This window comes from Dermatophagoides pteronyssinus, unplaced genomic scaffold (assembly GCF_027571235.1).
Source record: "Dermatophagoides pteronyssinus isolate colony J.1.1.1.1 unplaced genomic scaffold, Derpt_VIB-CSIC_2022.12 sq0013, whole genome shotgun sequence".
NCBI lineage: Eukaryota > Metazoa > Arthropoda > Arachnida > Sarcoptiformes > Pyroglyphidae > Dermatophagoides > Dermatophagoides pteronyssinus.
Window position 1 is genome coordinate 95059 of NW_027461537.1, and position 19841 is coordinate 114899.

General features: G+C 28.4%; 5 protein-coding genes across 6 annotated transcripts; 4 read left to right on the plus strand and 1 right to left on the minus strand.

The window, feature by feature from the left end:
- The first annotated feature begins 42 nt into the window (after positions 1-42).
- Positions 43-6376, plus strand: LOC113790717 (uncharacterized). Its single transcript, XM_027340412.2, has 6 exons — positions 43-1923; positions 2034-2179; positions 2335-2492; positions 2572-2888; positions 2963-3661; positions 5592-6376. The coding sequence occupies exons 1-6, from the start codon at positions 1512-1514 to the stop codon at positions 6113-6115; spliced, it is 2256 nt and encodes a 751-aa protein (XP_027196213.2). The 5' UTR covers positions 43-1511; the 3' UTR covers positions 6116-6376.
- Positions 6377-6455: 79 nt separating this feature from the next.
- On the minus strand, positions 6456-19829 carry LOC113790715 (protein FAM13B-like). Of its 2 annotated transcripts, none has more exons than XM_075821845.1 (7): positions 19704-19829; positions 10671-10921; positions 9616-10567; positions 9403-9558; positions 7492-9337; positions 6972-7422; positions 6456-6914 (listed from the first exon to the last, which is right to left on the minus strand). In XM_075821845.1, the coding sequence occupies exons 2-7, from the start codon at positions 10848-10850 to the stop codon at positions 6852-6854; spliced, it is 3648 nt and encodes a 1215-aa protein (XP_075677960.1). In that variant the 5' UTR covers positions 10851-10921; positions 19704-19829; the 3' UTR covers positions 6456-6851. The 2 variants fall into 2 exon arrangements, with proteins under 2 accessions (XP_075677960.1, XP_027196212.2); XM_027340411.2 differs by lacking the exon at positions 19704-19829 and adding an exon at positions 11008-11256 and having other exon boundaries at positions 10671-10934.
- Positions 11805-13425, plus strand: LOC113790731 (uncharacterized). The gene is made up of 4 exons (XM_027340428.2): positions 11805-12346; positions 12404-12561; positions 12627-12976; positions 13039-13425. The coding sequence occupies exons 1-4, from the start codon at positions 12194-12196 to the stop codon at positions 13326-13328; spliced, it is 951 nt and encodes a 316-aa protein (XP_027196229.1). The 5' UTR covers positions 11805-12193; the 3' UTR covers positions 13329-13425.
- LOC113790793 (uncharacterized) lies at positions 13654-16169 on the plus strand. Its single transcript, XM_027340495.2, has 5 exons — positions 13654-14507; positions 14573-14887; positions 14951-15270; positions 15336-15563; positions 15648-16169. Exons 1-5 carry the CDS (start codon positions 14505-14507, stop codon positions 16102-16104), a joined length of 1323 nt encoding a protein of 440 aa, XP_027196296.1. The 5' UTR covers positions 13654-14504; the 3' UTR covers positions 16105-16169.
- On the plus strand, positions 16320-17691 carry LOC113790686 (leucine-rich melanocyte differentiation-associated protein-like). Its single transcript, XM_027340379.2, has 4 exons — positions 16320-16727; positions 16836-17066; positions 17122-17509; positions 17574-17691. The coding sequence occupies exons 1-4, from the start codon at positions 16383-16385 to the stop codon at positions 17651-17653; spliced, it is 1044 nt and encodes a 347-aa protein (XP_027196180.2). The 5' UTR covers positions 16320-16382; the 3' UTR covers positions 17654-17691.
- Positions 19830-19841: the final 12 nt, after the last annotated feature.

Below are 19841 nucleotides of genomic sequence, written 5' to 3' on the forward strand. Positions count from 1 at the left end.
TTTATAATTATCCAAAATGACAATGGCTAACAGCAAAAAAAAGGAAGATATGAAGAAAAGGATGGACATGGTTGGTTTAATTCGAATTCATTGAAAAATATTTTGGCGTTTATGTGACTGTTGTTGTTGACCATAAACGATAACAAAACAATGACAAAAAAAAACGACGCTTGTAAAATGAATGAAAAACGTGTATGAATGATGACCAACAAAAAAAAATTATTATGATCAAAATGGCTAACCTTGTTCAATGAATTTTCAAAAATGAGAATGTCAAAACAGAAACGTTCGAATCGAATTTGCTAATGAAATATTGTAAATGACCATCATTATTATCTCAACAAAATTTATTTCAAATCAATCGGAATCATTTATTGATTTTTTAAGAAAAAAATCATCAAATTCATTTTTATTTTTTTCCAGATAAAATCGTGGTCAGTAAAACAAACAACGAAGAAAAACAAACAATTCTCATCATCAATGGTTAATCAATGGAAAGAAGAAATCAAAATTGGTTTGTTTTTGTTGGTTTTGACGATTGATTATCGTATGTCATTCTGATCATCATCATCAACGATAAAAATCGTGTGAATAAATGAATGAACGATCATTGATCATCATCATTATTCTTTTTTTTTCATTCGAACAAATTATCAAATTGAATTCCATCATTTTCAATTGAGATGTTTCATCGGCTTTTTCCGATGTATGGTGAATCTGTCTGATGGGAACCAGATAGTTTTCAATCGATGATTACAAACAATAACCAAACTGATGGTCAAATTGATGATCAATAATTATTACAATGAAGAATATGAAGATTCTTCGTCAACAGATTGAATTTAGGGTTAAAAAAATCGAATCATTTCTTTCATTTTTATTTGCATTTCCAACAGACCTATAAATATTTTGAAATAGCAAAATCAAAATCAAAAAACAACAAAAAATTTTATCGATACATATTTCAGCAAACTGCGAAATGTTTTTGTTGATGTCGTTGCAGTTGTTATTTGTTTATGTCATTGATCATTGATCATCATTATCATCGAATCAATAAATGATAATCATGATGTTCGGCCCCTTTTTTTCATAAATATATTTGATGGGAGGTTTTCGTGAGCCATCAGAAGAAAAATTTCATCTCTTACAACTGTCAATGATGATGATGATAATGGTGGTGGTGGTGGTGGAAAAAAATGAAAAGATGGAGCCTGTCCTTTTTTTTCGTTGAATGATGAATAAGAAATTTGATGAAGAAAAAAAAAGAAACCGATGTGAAGGGCGCCATTCGAAGGAGAAAAGAAAAAAAAACTGGCTCTTCCAAACATATAGGTTGTGTGGGCTTGTCTTGTCTTGTCCATGAAAAAAAAAGATTCGATTGATGAAAAATATCAAGATTTTTTTTTTTTTGTTTGTTGATTGATTGAGATAAAGGCTGATCAATTAAGATATTATTTCGATGGATTTTGTATTTCGGTATTGATTTTCGAAAAAAATAAATCAAAAAAACGATGAAAACAACAACAACAACAGTGAATACCGATATTGATATGATACCGTTAATAATGGATTTAGATAATCAATTTATAACGAATAAAACGTTGAATGATTATTCTACAGATTTTTCAAATGATTATAATAATATTGTTAATGAAAATATTGATTTTAATCGACCATCTAATTCATCATCAACATCATCAACAACAGATCTATTATATCATCAACAGCAACATCGACAACAACATTTGCATCATGGCCATAATATTGATGATGAACAAACAATAAAAACAATGGATAATGGGACATTTTTATCCAATAAAAATGATTTACAAAATCAAACATATCCAACAAATATGATGGTAATTATCGGTGCTAATACATTACATCCACAAACATTACCGGTTATTCATGATGATAATAAACGTAAGTTTTCAAGTTTTGTTTTCCATTTTATGGTTCACATGATCATCTATCGATAATGGCCATGATTATTTGTAATCGATTTTTGATTTTGATTTTATCAACATTCCCAGATCTACAAGAAGAAGGTGTCCATCTGAAAATAATCGAAGAACCAATCAATCGTATACGTTATCGTTATCGTAGTGAAAAAGGTTCACACGGTGGACTAAACGGTGTGAATAGTTGTCCAATACGTAAAACTTATCCCACCGTAAAGGTAATTATTTTATTTTATTTGACCATTTGCACACACACATCAGCAAAAATGGTCATAATAGTTGCCAAAAAAACATATTATCATCATCGAATTGTTGAAATTCTTTTTCCTTCTTTAAAAAAAAAAATTCAACTAACAACGATTATCTTGGGCAGATTGAAAATTATCATCATTCAAATCCCGTTTATATTCGTGCAAGTTTAGCTACCAATGAAATACAACCAAAATTACATGTTCATAAATTAATGGGACGACATTGTAGTGTTGATGGTTTTTGTACATTACCGGTTAATTTGGATACTATGACAGCAATGTAATTATTTTATGAATATATTTGTTTTTTGATAAAGAACAAAAAGAATACAATTTTTTTTGTTGTTATTGATAAACAGATTTCAAAATTTAGGCATTTTATTTATTGGTAAAAAAGAAGTACAAGAAATTCTTTATAAACGTAAATCATTACAAATATCGAATTGTCGTGCAGGTGGTGAATCGAAACAATTTTATCAAGTTGATCAACAATTACGACAACATTTTCAATTAGAAGCAGAAAAAGAATCAAAAGATATGAATCTAAATTCGGTTCGAATTTGTTTTGAAGCTTTTATGTTATGCGAACAACAACAACAACCGGATGGTGAAACAAAACAATTTGTTTTACGATCATTATGTCCACCAGTCTATTCAAAACCAATAGCAAATCAAAGTAAGAAAAATCTTTCTCATTTCATTTTATTTTCACTTCTTTTATTTGTAAATTAAATACTTTTTCACGTTTAGAATCACCTGATTCAGGTGAATTAAGAATTGTACGTATAAATCAATTCTATGGATCTGTAATCGGTGGTGATGAAATCTATTTACTTTGTGAAAAAGTAAATAAAAAAGAAATTCGTATAAGATTTTTTGAAATTGATAATGATGGTAATCAACAATGGGAAGCATTTGGACAATTCAATGAAACGGATGTTCATCATCAAGTGGCCATTGTTTTTCGTACACCACCATATCGAAATTCGGAAATAAAAAAACCAGTACATGTTTATCTACAATTATTTCGACAACGTGATGGTGAATCAAGTGAACCACGAACATTTATCTATAAACCACAAAATGAATCAATAGTAAATAATTCGATTGATTTTCTTGATCATGATCTAATTAAACAAATTAAAATGGAAAATCAATCGGGCAAACGTCGTAAATATAGTCTAAATATTAATCAACAACAACCAAATAAGAATCGAAAACAACAAAATAAAAATCTTAATGATAAACAACAAGTGATCAAGGTGAAAAAAGAAGAATTGGATAGTAATGATCAAGAAAATTTTAATGATAATCAAAACATGACAATGTCTACAGATAATTATACCATTCATCATCATCAATTACCATTACAGCAACAACAACAACAACAGCTTCCACCAATAATCAATCACAATATCGATCATTATACAACAATCAATCATCAATGTGGTTAGTATTCCAAAAGAAAATTATTGTTGTTAATTTATTTACAAAGTTTTTTTTGCTATTGTGAACATTATCATTATCATTAAATGATGATAATGATGATGATGTCATTATTAGCAAGAAATGATTATAATTCGAATGTGTGCATTAATCATTAACATTCGATTTAGAGAGCGAACAAATTAGATGCAAGCCAATTAGCATCATTTACGTTAATTCTGTTTGTTTGATTGAAAAATCAAAGCTCTTTTTTTTGTTTTGTTTAGGTTTGTAATTCAAAGTGATAATTATTTCGATTAGAAGAATCAAGTTTGTATAATGTTTGTATAATTGGTTGTTGTTATTCAGTGATAAACATTTAGTGGTCAACATTGAATTTGATAAAATTAGTCATTTATCTTGTTACTATATTTAGGCGATTGATAATCATTCAATTGATTGATTGGTTTGTTTGTTTGTTTTTTCATGTATTTTTTTTAAATAAAAAAAAGCAAATCTGTTCTAATTATCCAATGAATTAATGATTGCACTATAGATTCGACTAATGAAGCAATTATAAATCGTCGTTGTTGTTTTTCACTGTTTTTGTCATTGCTTTTTTTTGTTGTTGTTGTTGTTGTTAAATTATTAAACGCGTGCCATTACCAAATGATTATACATTTTGAAATTAATGATATATAGATAAATCATAGAAAATAAATTTTATAAATTTTTTGTATCTTTTATTTTTATTTAAGTGATTTTTTTTCTTTTGTGTTTTTTTTTTTTTTCAGTTGTTATTCTTTTTTTTCTTTTAATTACTATTATTATTATTATTATTTTTTTATTTTTTTTTTTTTTCTTTCTTTTTTTCAAAATCTTTATTTGATTGTGTATATTTTTTTTTTCTCTTTCTCTCTCTTCATGTTTTTTTTTCTTTTCTTAATGTGTTAACGTATTATATCCTTATTTTTTTGGTATAAGGATTTTTTTTCTTGATTAAAATGAATGAATGAATGAATGATAAATCATAGGACAATAATCATCAATGGCAATGATAAATGGCTCACAATTAGTCAGAAACAGAAACGTAGAGAGATGGTAGTTTGCAAAAAAAATTCTGAAATCACAAGACAAAATTAGAAAGATTTACAAATCCTTGGTTGTGACAAATGAACGAAAAAAAAATCTATTTGAATGAAACAGAAATTAGATGATCAAATAAAATTGAATGGCTCTAAAAAAAGAATAATGTAGCGAAAATAATCGTGAGAGATTAATAAACCATACAAAATTTGATCTGTGTGTTTTGGATAAATATTTTTCATAAAAATATAAAATTCACATGGATAGATAATGATTACATTAATAATTTGATATCGATATTTCGATCGATGATTATTATGTTTATTTAGTTTATATATTTGACCGACAAGAAAATATCACGTATATCGGGCCACACACAATGTTTGCCTAGATTTATTTTTGTTGAAAAATTGAAATTTTTTTTCTCGACATGAGATTTTCTAAAATTGGTTTTTTTTTCGATAAAATTTCATGATGATCATCATGATGAACAATCGATTTGTAGCCATTATTCATTTATGAATAGAATTCGTCGTTATCATTATCTGGATAATAATAATAATTTTATCCATTATGCTAATGATGTTGACATTTTTTTTAATGAAAAAAAAAATTGATTGAATAATCTTCTTTGTAATGGTATAGTTACTATGAATATAAATTTACATTTTTTGTTGTTGTTGTAAATTCCTATTCATATCTGATGGGTACCTAACATTCTTTTATGATTTTATTTTGTTGTTGAAAAATTATTACCATCAATCAATCAATTAATCAATAATGATCAATTATTAATGAGTAAGGAAAAGAAAAGTTTACTTATCTTTTATTTATTTATTTATTTTTGTTGTTTTGTTTGTTTGAATAGAAACAAATTGTAATGAACATCATATTGTATCCGATATGAATTGTCATCATAATCATTTAATAAATGATTATTGTCAATCGATACCACAATCACAATTGCAACAACAACCACCACCACCACCATTAACATTACATCCGATTGACGTATTACAGCCACAAATAATTGATTTTGATCATCATAATCATCAACAACAACATTATCATCAACAAACTGATCATCATCCTATGGCATCTATTCATTGGACAGCTCAACCATCATCATCTATATCATCATCAGATTATACCACAGATACAATCAATGGACATCAAAATTCAAATCAAACAATGGAATCGATTATCTTAACAAATTATCCTAATCATAATTGCCATATGAATACAAATACCTCAATTAATGAACATTCAAATCGAATGTCGAATAGATTCGAATGTTCGACCTATTATTCCCATTATACATCATCATCATTATCGTCATCATCTTCGTCATCATCATCATCGTCATCTTTATCGACATCGGCGTTAATATAGCAGCCGAATGTTAGAGATTCCAAAGAACAATTAACTAATTATTTTTTTTTTTGTTATAATCAATTATTTTTGGTTTTTTTCTTAAAAATTTATAATTTCAATTTTTTTAAAATATTCTTATTTGATTTTTTTTTTTGTGTGTGTTTGTGTATTGAATGTATCAATCAAAGCAATTTCAAATCAGATTGAGATCATGTTATTTTTTTTATTGTTGATGATGAGTATCTCTATTTGGTAATGTCAGTGTTACAGAAGTGGATAATTCGTTATTCTTTGGAATTTCAAAAAAAATTGTTCAATAATAAATAAATAAAGAATTTTAACATGTAACAATCAATCATAAAACACTGTATAAGATAACGAGGAAATAAAATTTTTTGTTGTTTGTTTGTTTGTTCACACAATTAATCGGTTGATTTAGTTGAATTGGTATTTGTAAAAAAATAAATACTGTGAAGAAAGACAGAGAACGGTCACAGTTCCTAAATATATTGAGTTTGTTTTCAATCAAGCAATTTTTGTGTGTGTCTGTGTGTGTGTGTATTGAATGGATTTCATTTGGAATGAAAAGTCAAAAAAAATCAATAATTGGACATAGTGGTCAATAATGATCAACAAAAATAACAAGAGCAAAAAATTTATATGTAATGAATCGATTAGAAATTCGATTTATCAGTTAGTATTGGTGTATGTATTGAGTAAAATAATCTTTTAAAATTAAAATTGTTTGTTTGTCTCACTGTTTAGGCATTTTTTTCGATATCAATGCTTCAATTAATTTAATTTTTCCTTTGATCATCTAAAAGAAATTATAAAAAAAATTAATGAAAATTAACTTATAAATTACAAAAAATACCTTGTATGATGAATAAACGGAACTCATATTTGACCGATCTTCTTTTTCAACGGGACGACCAGTTTTTTTATAGAAATCATTTTCAAACGTTCGTAGAACTGATCGAAGATTACGTTTTTGTTGTCGATATTCATTGAGATGTGTCATTAGCTCATAATATGACATAATATGATAGTTTTTCTCTTTTGATGATGTAGATAAATTATTTGTCGTATCACAGGTAGTAACTATAGCAGATGATTGATCCAGATCAGATTGTAATTCCTGTCTGTAATGATCCTTTTTTATGAATTCAATGGCTGTTGCTAGTGCATCTATAGTTTTCTGATGTGTTGGCGATGTGAAATTCATTTGTACATGCTCAAGAATTGGTTGTAGATCAGTGTTTTGATCTAATTTTGGTGTTTGTTTTTGATTTAATTTACTAGCATATCTTTTTACTAATCGATATCTAAACAAGAAAAATTAGCAAAAAATTAACATAAGATGTGAATAAAAATAAATGAATAAGTGAGAATACCTATCATAAACGGGTCGAACAATATCTCGTTCAGCTTTTGAGCTTGGTCGACCACACAGGGCTTCAAAACGAAGTAATGCTTTTTGTAGGGCAAGTTTTTCATCCAAAATCTGTTCACCATTCATTACATCTAATGATTCTGGCCTTTGAGCAATTATACGTTTTTCATTCAAAGTACGTTCAATATCGGCCATCATTTCACTAATACGTGCTAAGCTTTTTTCCTTACGGCTACCGAATATTGTATTGAATATATCTTCAGTGGTGAACACATACGAATTACTATTAGATGAAGTCGCTGCTGAACTTTTCCATGCAGATGGCGGAACACAAGTATTACGAAAATCGTCAGTATCGATTGCCTTTTTATCAATAGATTCAGTAGGCTTCGGATTGTCTTTGTTGTCTTCAGCTTGAAGTAATGCATTTAATTCGACCATCAATGGTAGTGCAAAAGATGAACTCATTTTATGCTCTAAAGAAGCTTGATATCCATTTTCTTGTTCGAAATCAATTTCAAATTTTTTTAATTTTTTTCGTATCGATTGTAATCGCCTAATTCGGGATTTATTTGTGCGATTATCTTGTTCATCATTTGATAATTTCGACTCATTTTCTTGAGGTTGTGTCTCTGTTGGATCATCGGATTTTGGTTTTTGATTTTCAACGGATGGTTTTTGTTCATCAATGGTTGATTCCTGTTGATTTTTTTGTTCATCAACTAATTGATCAGAATCAAGTTTTTGTGGGTCATCAGCAACATTATCATTGCCATTATTATTATTATTTTTGTCATTTGAACTAGATGAACTGGTGTTGTCTTCATCATCATTACCATCGCTGCATTCACTTGCGATCGATTTCAGTAATGAATCTTCATCCTCATCTGATGCAAAACTAAGACTTGTGGGTATATTGACATTTTCCGTACAATCACTACCACAGCTACTACTACGAGCACCTTTAGCACCATCACCGGCTTCACCTACGGTCAATAATTTTGAATAATCAGGCATTGTTTGTCCAGTGATAATCCCACCGGCAAAATTATCTTCCGATATATCTGTCATATCACCACCGGATTGATTGCAGATATCAACTTGTTCAACGCCAATAATAATAGAACGAACCGTTGGACCAGTACTTGTTGCTGTGGTTGTATTATCATCTGTGGATACGCTGTCACTGCTATTCGTTATAATTATATCATGTGAATGAGAACTTTTCCGATATAAATCTTCTTTTTTCAATCCTAACCGAATGACCATAGATTGGTCAACATTTTTTGCATACATTTCTTCACTATTACAACGCTGTGGTTGATGACGTGGATGATAATAATCACCAGTGTTCATTGATTGATTATTATTATCATTGTTGTTATCATCATTATTTTCATAATCCAATGATTGAGACGATTGATCATCATGAAAACGATCATCAATTGTATGGTGATGATTTTTACTTTGATACGATTTTCTTTTCTTATCCAATTGTAAACGTATTTCCTGGATATTTGGATCTCCATATGGGACATCTAAATTGGCTGATGATTGTGAATTTGCTTCCATTTGTTGGTGTTCTTCTTTTTCAAAATCATCTCTTTGTTGTTGATCACTATTGTCTGGACATTGTGAACATGGACATTGCGATTCAGATCCATATGAAAGGTCGCCCGAACTACCCGCCCCTTCAATGCTATGGCAACCAACATCACTTGATTCATTGAAAATTTCAGAATAATCACTAATTAATAAATTTACTACTTCATTAGCTGATGATTGATCTTTGAGACCTTGATATGTGTCTACACAGACACGAAATATGTTAGGTGCGAATACAATTCCTATACGGATTAGAATTGTTGTTAACAAATTTAATTGGAATAAAATCGAAATTGCTAAATCTTACCTAAATTAATTGACGTCATCCGATTCTCTTCATTACGTTGAGCAATACGATGTAAGAATCGTATTAAATATCTTAGAGTATAATAATTTTCATCAGGTAATTGCGAAACAAGTGCCTTAAGACTAAGCACACAAGTTTCATGATCATTCTTCAATGCTATTTGTTTGAAGATTAAATTAATTAACAATGCGATTTATAAAAAATAATACATACAACGTATAACGTCCAAAAATTGTGATCCATTCGGTATTAATGGTTGTGGTAATTCTCTTAGGAATTGTTTAAGAAGGGCAGCTGCAGCGGCTAGATCACCATCCGTTTCTAACGGTGCATCACCATTATTATCGAATGATTGTTTTAATTTATCCACAAGTTTAGCATTACCGCTAATTCGGAACAGGCCTTCCTGTACCAAACCGCCAGAATTTTCAATGTAAGTACACAGTCTTGTTACTATGAACGGTATGAGACAAGGTATATTTCCGCTGCTCCCACCACCAACACCACCGGTGGATGAAGCTGTGGATGATGTTGTTGATGATGATGAATTACCTGATGATGGTGATGCAGCTGCAATCGATGATAATGATGAATGAATATCATCCGGATTACCGTGAGGTGAAAAATGACCACTACTTGTTGTTGTTGTTGTATCATTTATACTTCCTGTGCTACTACTATTACTTGGAGCACTTGTCAAACAACCGGGGCAAGCTTGCCCTAAAATATGTGCCGCTTTTTGATGTGGCACAATAATTTGTTCTGGATCTCGAACATAATATTCTTCCATACAATGATGATGATTTGAATGTTGTTGTGAATTTTGTTGTTGTTGATGATGTGGATGTTGATGATGAGATAAAGATTCCAATGATACTCCAAATGTTTTCATCGATATATTCTGTCCTAATGCGGGTGATGAAGATGGTGACGATGATGCAGAGGATGATGGTTGTGGCAGTTGTTGTCGATTGTTAGAAATGCTGGTGACTGCTGTATTGGTGGTGGGCGAATGTTGATGATTCGAACAAACATGGTGGTGATGATGATGATGATGTGGGTGTTGATGTTGTGATGATGAAGCATTTTTACGCTTCAATAATGGTGAGCTTAATAATTTTCGCATCCGTTCAATACGGCTTTCCGGTACACATATGTCGAGGCTCTATATGCATAAAAATAGAATGTATGGAATTCAAAAAGAAAAAAAAATTCCATTTAAATATAAAATTCTTATAAATTTTGAATTTAATCTCATTCAAACAAACCTTTGAAGTAGGATTAGTATTATATCCATACGAAGATGTATTGGAGGAGAATTCTGGTGTTAAATTTGAATCAGTGTGGATAGAAACGGCTGTTGTTGTTGGATGTATGGCTGATTGATCAGATGTTGGACTTAATGCCGTATCCACCGAAGCCGATATTCGTCGTATCCTGGCCTTCATATCGTCGATAATATTTATTGGGATCTTTAACTAATTGATTGATAGTTGTCTTCATTTATTACCAGAAAAAACTATCGATAAACACTATAATATTATCAAAATTATTGTCAAACAATTAATCGATTAAAACAACTTTTTCAAAAAAAATTTCACTTACAATCATTGCCATATTTAGATTTTATTGGTTTATAATTATTCATATTTGATTTATTTTGAGAGAGATAGAGAAAATTATTTTATTGTTGGTGTTTGTCTAGATTGTACTCGAATCAATGATGATGATGATGATGTATCAGACTGAAGTCAGAATCAGAATTGAGTGCAATCGATCATCATTATATAAAAATAAAAAAAATCGATGACGATTGATGTAGTGAATTAAATAGAAATAAGAACAACGAATGAAACAAACAAACAAACAAACACTAGCTGAAAAACACTAGTATTATTGTATATGTCCCGAATCTGTTCCGTTTTTTGTTTTTTATTTGCTCTCTTTTGCCATGTTTACGTTAGAAATTTAATATTATATAGAAACCGTATTCTATAAAAGTATATAATTCATATAAACGAATTTGAGCATGATAAATTGATGAATGAATGAATGAAAAAAACAAACAAACAAATTCTATTACGGAAATGTGAAGGGTATAACAATGATAGAGAGAATTAAAGTTGATAGAATCAAAAAAAAAATTCAAGTTCAACACTTTGAATATATATTAGCGGAATATATAGAATCGAATGTTGTGAAAAAAGGAAGATCCAAATAGAATTTGTCCTCAAACATTCGATTCTATTTTGACATACACAGAGCGAGTTGACAGGCGCAATATAGCCCATTCTATATCGATAATTTTTCGAGATTTCTTTCTTTCTTTTTTTGTTGTTGTTGTTTGTCACAACTTATATAAATATATGATGTTGACCACTATCTATTTTGTTTTTTCAATATCATGATGATGATGATCTACCAACAATCATTATTTGTCACTAAGATAGGATTTTTTCCATTAGAATCTTATTAATTTAAAAAATTTTTTAAGAATAAAAACGGCAGGAAGTTATTTTGGTAAACACTCAAATTGCTGCCATCTATTGATCGAATTTGTCATTTATTTTTACGAACATATTGAAATAACCGAAAAAAACAACAAAACAAAACAACAAAAAGAAATTACCATAGTGACCGTTATATTGATTATTTTCGTTTTTTTTTATTATTATGATAATTTTTTCTTTTCAATTGTTACAAGAATGCATATTTAGCGATTGAATATGTTGTTTTATTAATTAATTTGATTCGAATCTATTTGTTTTGTTTTGTTTTGTTATATTTTTGGATGGCTCAAATTATTATGAAAAGAAATTCAATGAATTCAAGTGCCTGTACATTGGATGATGTTGTTGATGTTGATGTTGGCTCGAATCATTCATATGATCTTTCCAATGAAGATGATGATGATGACGACGACGACGATGATGATGATGATGAGGTAAGTTTTGTTTCAAAAAAAAAATTCAAATTATCATTTTATTGACAAAAAAACTAGAATAATGAAGATAAACAAAATGAAAAATATTTGGAAAAATTATTGGATAAAATTGATAAAATTGTATTCGATCAAGAAGAATGTCAAGATTTTACTGATATACCTGTAAATCTATTATCCGAAATACAATTATGGCAATGGAAATTTCGTACAAAACGGTATGTTCTTTGTTCCAAACAAAATAAACCCCTAAATTGAATCATTTTTTCATTTTTAATTACAGTGATGCCAATTTAAATCGTGTTAGTCGAACATATGAAAAATCACCATCAACATCACAACGATCCACACAAAATACTGCTGCTGCTATCCGTTCATCAGATAATAATAATGGTAATGGTAATCGTGAAATGAAAGAAAAAACTTTGCCAAAATTATCGATCAAAAACAATACAAAACGTATTGAAAGAATATCATTTCTGAATAATGAAACACAACGTCGTGATATTGGTTCACCGGGTAAACAGATTACATTACCACCATTAAGTATATCGAAACATACAAGATGTCCAACCGGATATGTTATAATGAATGAAAATCCAGATTATATTCGACCTGAATTTGGTCGTAAAGGTAAATTTTTGATTTCAATTATTCAATTTTGATCATTTGAATCAAAAATTTTTGTAAATTAGCAAGTTTGGCTACAAATGGTTTTGATGGTTTGACAACATCGAACATAACAAAAACAACATCCTTATATTTTGATTCTCCTGTTTCATCATCATCATCATCAACATCATCATCGATTCAAAAACATTCACCAATGATATCACCATTATTTCATCATCGTAGAAATTCTTCATTACGACAATCAAGAATTGATTTATTAAATCAAAATAATAATAATAATAATGATCATTTACGATTACGATTACCATTATTGAATAATAATCTTGTTTCACCATTCTATAACAACGGATAACTGAAAGAGCCCAAAAATTATTCCAGTTTTTCAGTTAAAGAGTTAAATAATGAACAAAAACAGCAATGGAAAAAACATTAATATTTTTTTCATTTAATCGAAAAACAAAAATATTGCAATCATTAATCAATTGACGTCATTCATTAATTGGTCAAATAATTGCATCAACCAAAACCAACCATTTGGCTACCGTTTGCCGCTAGTTGTTTTTTTTCAGCCAGCGGGATAAAAGAAATTGGATGCAACATTCATTCAACAATAATGATAATTTTTTTTTGTTGGCCAGAATTTTCATATGAATGAAAATGACCTTCAAATCGATGAACATATTTGAATGTAATGAAAAAAACATCAACGACTACGGATGATATGATGAATGAATGAATGAATAGCTGACTGGCTGGCTTAGTTGGCTGTCACAACATCTTATGATAAGAAAATCTTCTGCTTCTTGTTTTTTTTTTCTCCTAATGAGGACAAACCATCATCGACTACCGAATGATAACGACCAGTTCAATGTGTTCAGGTGTTTGAGAGTGTGTGTTTGTATGTTTATATTAATGTTGATGGTGTGGACTAGATTCTTGAATTATCTTGAAGAAACAAAAAAAAAAAAAAAAATCTGGATTATACTGGACTCAATTATTCATTTGTATACACACACACACTTGTCCAGGGAAATACACCGAAATGAATATATGATTATCGTTGCTGAATAAAATGAAATGTTTAATCAAACATTCATCAAACAACAACAACAACAACAATAATAATAAAAGCAATGCCGGATGAATGACGGTCATCAAACCTAATAGAATCCTAAACATTGTTTTATTTTCAATTGTTAATATCAAATCATTAATAATCACATTTGATCGATCGATCATTCAATCAATCAATCAATCAATTGTTGCTTGGTGTTACATTGTTCCGCTTCCGTTTATTAGCTTCCAAATCGTTGGTCATACGATCGATCGATCGATCAATCAATCAAAATCGAAAATTTGAATATTAATTGATCAAGTAACAAAAAAATTCATTTACAAAATCATTTAGTCAACTTTGATTCATTCATTATGTTATTATTATCATAAAAAAATTATTAGTTTCTTTTTTTCCAATATATTTTTTGTTTGTTTGTTTCGAGAAAAAACTTGTGCAAATTTTAATCGAATAATGGTAATCAATCAATTATTTCAATGATTTTGATTTATTTTAATTAATTTTATTTTGAATTTCAACAGACGAATCGATATCAATCATCATCATCATCATCATTTCATCAAATAATAATTTGGTTATTATGTTGTTATACAATTATTATACCAGTGAGATTAAATCCATTAATTAATGATGATAATCATAATTTATCAACAACAATTAATGATGAACAACAACAACAACAAAATGTTGATGTGATTATATCGTCAGGTGATTCATCATCAAACGATGATAAACAACAACAACAACAATTAAATCCAATAGCACAATTTAATGATCGAAGACGTGATATGTTTTTCGAAGATTATAGTATTAAACAGATTCAAGTTGTCGATACGGTATTTATTTTATTTTTCATTTAAGAAATCAATTTTGTTGATAATTTTTTTCTATTTGGTCAGATTGCAAACAATACCATTAATGGTAATGGTGGCGGTTTAATCAATATTAATAAATATAAATCAAATAAGAAAAAAATAACACAATTACCGCTTGCTGAATTATCTATTTCAACTGCATCGACAATTGAAATAATGAATAATCAATCTACGACGACAACTACTACAACAACAACAACAACACCGATACCAATTGAATTGAATTTTCAATTAAAACCACAACGGCCAAATATTTTGTTACCAAAATTAGAACAAACCGGACGGCCATCATGTCTTACAACACCTGATGATACATTTTGTGAAAATGTTGATAATTATCCCAAGTAAAGTGAATTTTCATTGAATTATTTTTTCTAAAATGGGAATTTTTCTCAAAAAAAAAAACTAGAAGCATCATCAAACAAGAAGTGGATTTTTCTGTTGATCAATTTGCCGAAATTTTTGGCAATAAAGAAATCGATGGCCGTACAATAATGGATGTTGAAAATGATGAAAGTGTTTGTGGAAAAACACCAAGAGTTATTTATCCAAAAATGGCTAAAAATCAAGCAAATCAATGGATTTATGTGGTTAATGAAGTCGAATATACACAGGCAGTTGTAGCCGAAATTTGTCAGTAAGTTTATTTCAACTTTCAAAGAAAAAAAAATATCAAATAATTTCTTTGTTTCCGTTTACAATTTTTTCAAAAAAAAAAAAGACGACCGGGAAAACCATGTGCATATATGGATAGTTTACCAATGGGAATGTCATCAATGTGTAAACAAAAATATTCATATAAACGTTTATTAGCATTACATCCAACAGAAAAACGTACATATCCGGATGCATTTCGTTTTCCATCATGTTGTTCATGTTATATAAAAACTATTGATGATTTTATGGCAAGAAGTAATTTTCGTAAAATTGATAAACCAATTACTGTTGTCGATACAATCGAACCGAAATTATCATCATCACCAGAATCATCATCATCATCGATTATTATTATGGATGATAATAATAATGAACAATCAATTCTAAATATAACAATGGATAATATAAATATTTCCGATTTAGATTTACATAAATTTGAAACAATAATAATGACATCATCACCTCTACCAACAACAACCATAATGACACCCGTACAAAATCAAACATTCATGATCAATTAAGCAATGATTTTTTTGTTTTGTTTGATTTTGATAAAATAAAATATTTTTTTTTTTTTTGAAAAAAATCAAATTTCTTTTCAATTTTAGCACTTTGTTTTACTTAGTTCAAAAAAAAAAATTTCCGGGTAATCATCATCTTAAACTAAACCTAATCTTATCTTATGGACGATTTGATTATCAACTTTTTCATTAAGGACAAAAATCATTTTTTATCATCCCTAAATTGGTTGACTGATAAAGCGAGCAAACGAGCGACTTTAAAAAAACCACAATGCTCGATGATAAACAAGTGGATTTTTGAAAAAAAACAAAGATATACAGCTGAGTGGATTACATTTCTACGCCTTTTTGTTTCTTTTTTCTTTTTAAAAAATTTGACAAAAAGAAAAGAGAAAAAATCGATTGCGAAAATGATGGAACCATCAAAATTGATCATAAAAGGATCATCAATTCAAGATAATCGATTAATTGTTGATCGATCTAAAATAGCCGAAATGAAAGAATTAACCGGAATGAAAGCAGCCAAATTTCGTCGTATGGATAATTCTTCTTCAAATCAAATCGATAATAATAATGATGATGATGTAGAGATCAATGGTCTTATTTGGGATGAGTATGATGCGGTAAGTATTAACAATATTGATTAGATGATTTTTAAAATTATTGTTTTTAAATAATTGAAATTTTCCAATGTTAATTGTTTTCCTATTTATATAAAAAAAATATTAAAGTCAATAAAATTAGTTAATCAAAATTTATGGCAAATACCATCACCATTAACCATACAATATGCAAGTCGTGTAAGAAAATTAGATCTAAGTTATAATTGTTTACAAACATTGGCTGGTATTGAATATTTTAATTGTCTTGAAGAATTAGTTCTTGATAATAATCTTCTTAATGATTCGATACGTTTTTTTTACAATCCATTTATGAAATGTTTATCAATTAATAAGAATAAGGTAATTGTTGCTATTGTTGAATGAATAAAATCTAATTTAATCATTATAATTTTAGTTGACAGATTTGGAAAGATTTTTAAATGAAATAACATTAAAATTACCAAATTTAACATATCTAAGTATGTTAGGTAATTCAGCATGTCCTGATCAGCTATCTAGCTCGGAACATGATGATAAAGATTATAGCCGTTATCGTAGTTATGTTATACATCGAATGCCACAGTTAAAATTTCTTGATTCAACACAAATTCGCCGTACAGAAAGAAATGATGCACAAAAACGTGGACAATATTATCGTTTAATACGTTTAAATTCGGATTCATTTGTTGAAACAAATAAATTACGTAGCCATTTGTTTCAATTTCGTGAACAAAATGATAATAATGATGATGATAGACAAAATAATCCACTACCATTCACACAGGATAATGGACAACCAAAAGGTAATTTACAAAACAAAAAAAAACAAACATTCGAATCTATTTTAACATTTAATTGAAAATTTAGGTGGATTTGGAAAACTTAAACATCGTTATACTGGTAAACATTCGGAAGGAAATCGTTTTATTCGTAATCATGAACTTTGAATTTTAAAATAACAAATAAAAATCCAATCATAATTAAATTGATAACGACAATTGAAGAAAATAATAATTTTTTTTCGAAAAAAACAAAACGAAATTGAAAACAATATAAATTGATATAGGAAACAAAACAAAACAAAAACCTTAATCCAAAACAATCAAATATTAATCAACGAAAAAACAACAACAACAAACGAATGACGACATAGCAACCTTTTATTATTATTATTATTTGGTCAATTATCGATTATCATAATCAAAATTCTAAATAAAAATGACCAGCAACAATAACAACAACAACAATGAAGATCAAGAACTGAATTTGCCGAGTAACCGAAACAAAAAAAACGAGAACAGATTCTATTTTAATCCTATTTTTATTAATTCGGTTTATTTTGGTAGAAACAGCCCGAACAACAAAAAAAAATGAGAAATTCGATCATCATAATCATCATAAACATTGTCATGGTAATTGTCAATATGATATTAATTTAGTGGATTGGAAAATTTAATTTAATAAATAAAAAACAAAAAAAATAATAATAACCGAATGTGATGAGGACATAAAAATGATGATGTCAATAACAATTTTTGTTGTTTCTGTTGTTGTTCCACCAATTCTTCTTTTCCTGTGTTGTTTTTGTTTGTTTCATTATGGATCAAATATTTACTTGTTGTTTGATCCGTAAAAACAGAAAATAAAATGCTATTTTTATAATTTAAGCTATAAATATCATCATAGAATCGGGATCATCATCATCATATAAAACAAAAGCAAAAAAAAAAAAAAAAATAGATAAAAATAAACTAAACAAACGAAAAGAATTGCCACCCATGTTTAACTACTTTTAATAATTATTCTGGAACAAAAAAAAACATTCGATCGAACAATTTCAACAACAACAACAATTTTCCCGAAAGTTCAAAGGTAATGTTACAATTTTTTTTTCAAACAGGAAAATTAAAAAAAATATATACTGCACTAACATGTTTGTTTTTTTGGGGGGGAAGGAAGGATTTCATTTTGACAATTTCATTTCATTTCATCATTCAACAACACTACGTAATCATCATCATCATCATATGATTTGATATTTTATTGAAATAACCAAAAAAAAAGGCTTTTTCCTTTTTCCATTCTCCTATTTTTTTAATGATATTTTTTTTTTTGGGTTAACCAAAATAAAAAAAAAAGCTGTAAAAATTTTTATTATTTTTATTACATCAAACACACCCATCCAACTATCCATCCATCCATCCATCCTATTAACACCTACAATAATTTTCAATATCAGTATTGTTGTTGAAAGCCAAAATACATAATCAAATCAAAAAAAAGAAAAAAGAAAACAAAATATATTTTGGATACCCATCATTATGCCTCTTTTTTTCTATTTATCATTTTTAACCAGAAAAAAATAATAATAATCACCAATCAATCCAACCAAACCAACCAAACAAAAATTTCATCCCTCCAATACATCTAAAGGTTTAATTATTGTTACATATTTGTTGTTGTCGTTATCGTTGTTACATATAAGATTTTCATCATCATCATCATCATTATAACAACATTACAATTTATAAAAATCTAATGAGAAAAAATTTTTCTTATAAACATCATCATCATTATCATTTGGCTTATATAACTTTTTGGCACATACAAAAAAAATAATAACCGTTTTTTTGGAAATGAAATCAAAAACAATTTTTTTTCTGGCTTTACAATCCAATGAGAAATGAGAGAAAAAAAAAGCATCGACATTTGATATATAAATTTCCAAATAAAAAACCAAGTGAAAGTGATTGTCATCACACAAAAATTTTTGTTTTTTTCCGATGCGTGTGTGTGTGTGTTGATTACTTTCTCTCTCTCTCTCTCTCTCTCTCTCTCTCTCTCTCTCTCTCTCTCTCTCTCTCTCTCTCTCTTGCCATGGCTATATATCAAACTGTAGACGAAAAAAAATAAATAAATAAAAATAAACATTATTTTATATTGATTGATTGAAACAGAACAACAACAACAACAAACAATATTTGAAAACAGACTTACCCGAATTAACGAATTCAAATTCTTCATCATCATTGGTTTTTGTTTTGAGAAAAAAAAAGAAGAGAAAATTTTGTTAACGAAATGAGAAATTGATATTTTTGGAAATTGTTTGTGTGCATTGATCATCTGTTGATGAGG

Coding starts and splice junctions, on each gene's coding strand:
- LOC113790717 (XM_027340412.2), top strand. CDS start 1,512: ATGAAAACAACAACAACAACAGTGAATACCGATATTGATATGATACCG. Junction 2,180..2,334: donor AAACTTATCCCACCGTAAAG/GTAATTATTTTA, acceptor TATCTTGGGCAG/ATTGAAAATTATCATCATTC. Junction 2,889..2,962: donor AAAACCAATAGCAAATCAAA/GTAAGAAAAATC, acceptor TTTCACGTTTAG/AATCACCTGATTCAGGTGAA.
- LOC113790715 (XM_075821845.1), bottom strand. CDS start 10,850: ATGAAGGCCAGGATACGACGAATATCGGCTTCGGTGGATACGGCATTA. Junction 10,568..10,670: donor ATACTAATCCTACTTCAAAG/GTTTGTTTGAAT, acceptor TTATGCATATAG/AGCCTCGACATATGTGTACC. Junction 7,423..7,491: donor GTTCGACCCGTTTATGATAG/GTATTCTCACTT, acceptor TTTCTTGTTTAG/ATATCGATTAGTAAAAAGAT.
- LOC113790731 (XM_027340428.2), top strand. CDS start 12,194: ATGGCTCAAATTATTATGAAAAGAAATTCAATGAATTCAAGTGCCTGT. Junction 12,562..12,626: donor TGGAAATTTCGTACAAAACG/GTATGTTCTTTG, acceptor TTTTAATTACAG/TGATGCCAATTTAAATCGTG. Junction 12,977..13,038: donor ACCTGAATTTGGTCGTAAAG/GTAAATTTTTGA, acceptor TTTGTAAATTAG/CAAGTTTGGCTACAAATGGT.
- LOC113790793 (XM_027340495.2), top strand. Junction 15,271..15,335: donor AATGTTGATAATTATCCCAA/GTAAAGTGAATT, acceptor AAAAAAAACTAG/AAGCATCATCAAACAAGAAG. Junction 15,564..15,647: donor GTTGTAGCCGAAATTTGTCA/GTAAGTTTATTT, acceptor AAAAAAAAAAAG/ACGACCGGGAAAACCATGTG.
- LOC113790686 (XM_027340379.2), top strand. CDS start 16,383: ATGATAAACAAGTGGATTTTTGAAAAAAAACAAAGATATACAGCTGAG. Junction 17,067..17,121: donor TATCAATTAATAAGAATAAG/GTAATTGTTGCT, acceptor TTATAATTTTAG/TTGACAGATTTGGAAAGATT. Junction 17,510..17,573: donor GGATAATGGACAACCAAAAG/GTAATTTACAAA, acceptor TTGAAAATTTAG/GTGGATTTGGAAAACTTAAA.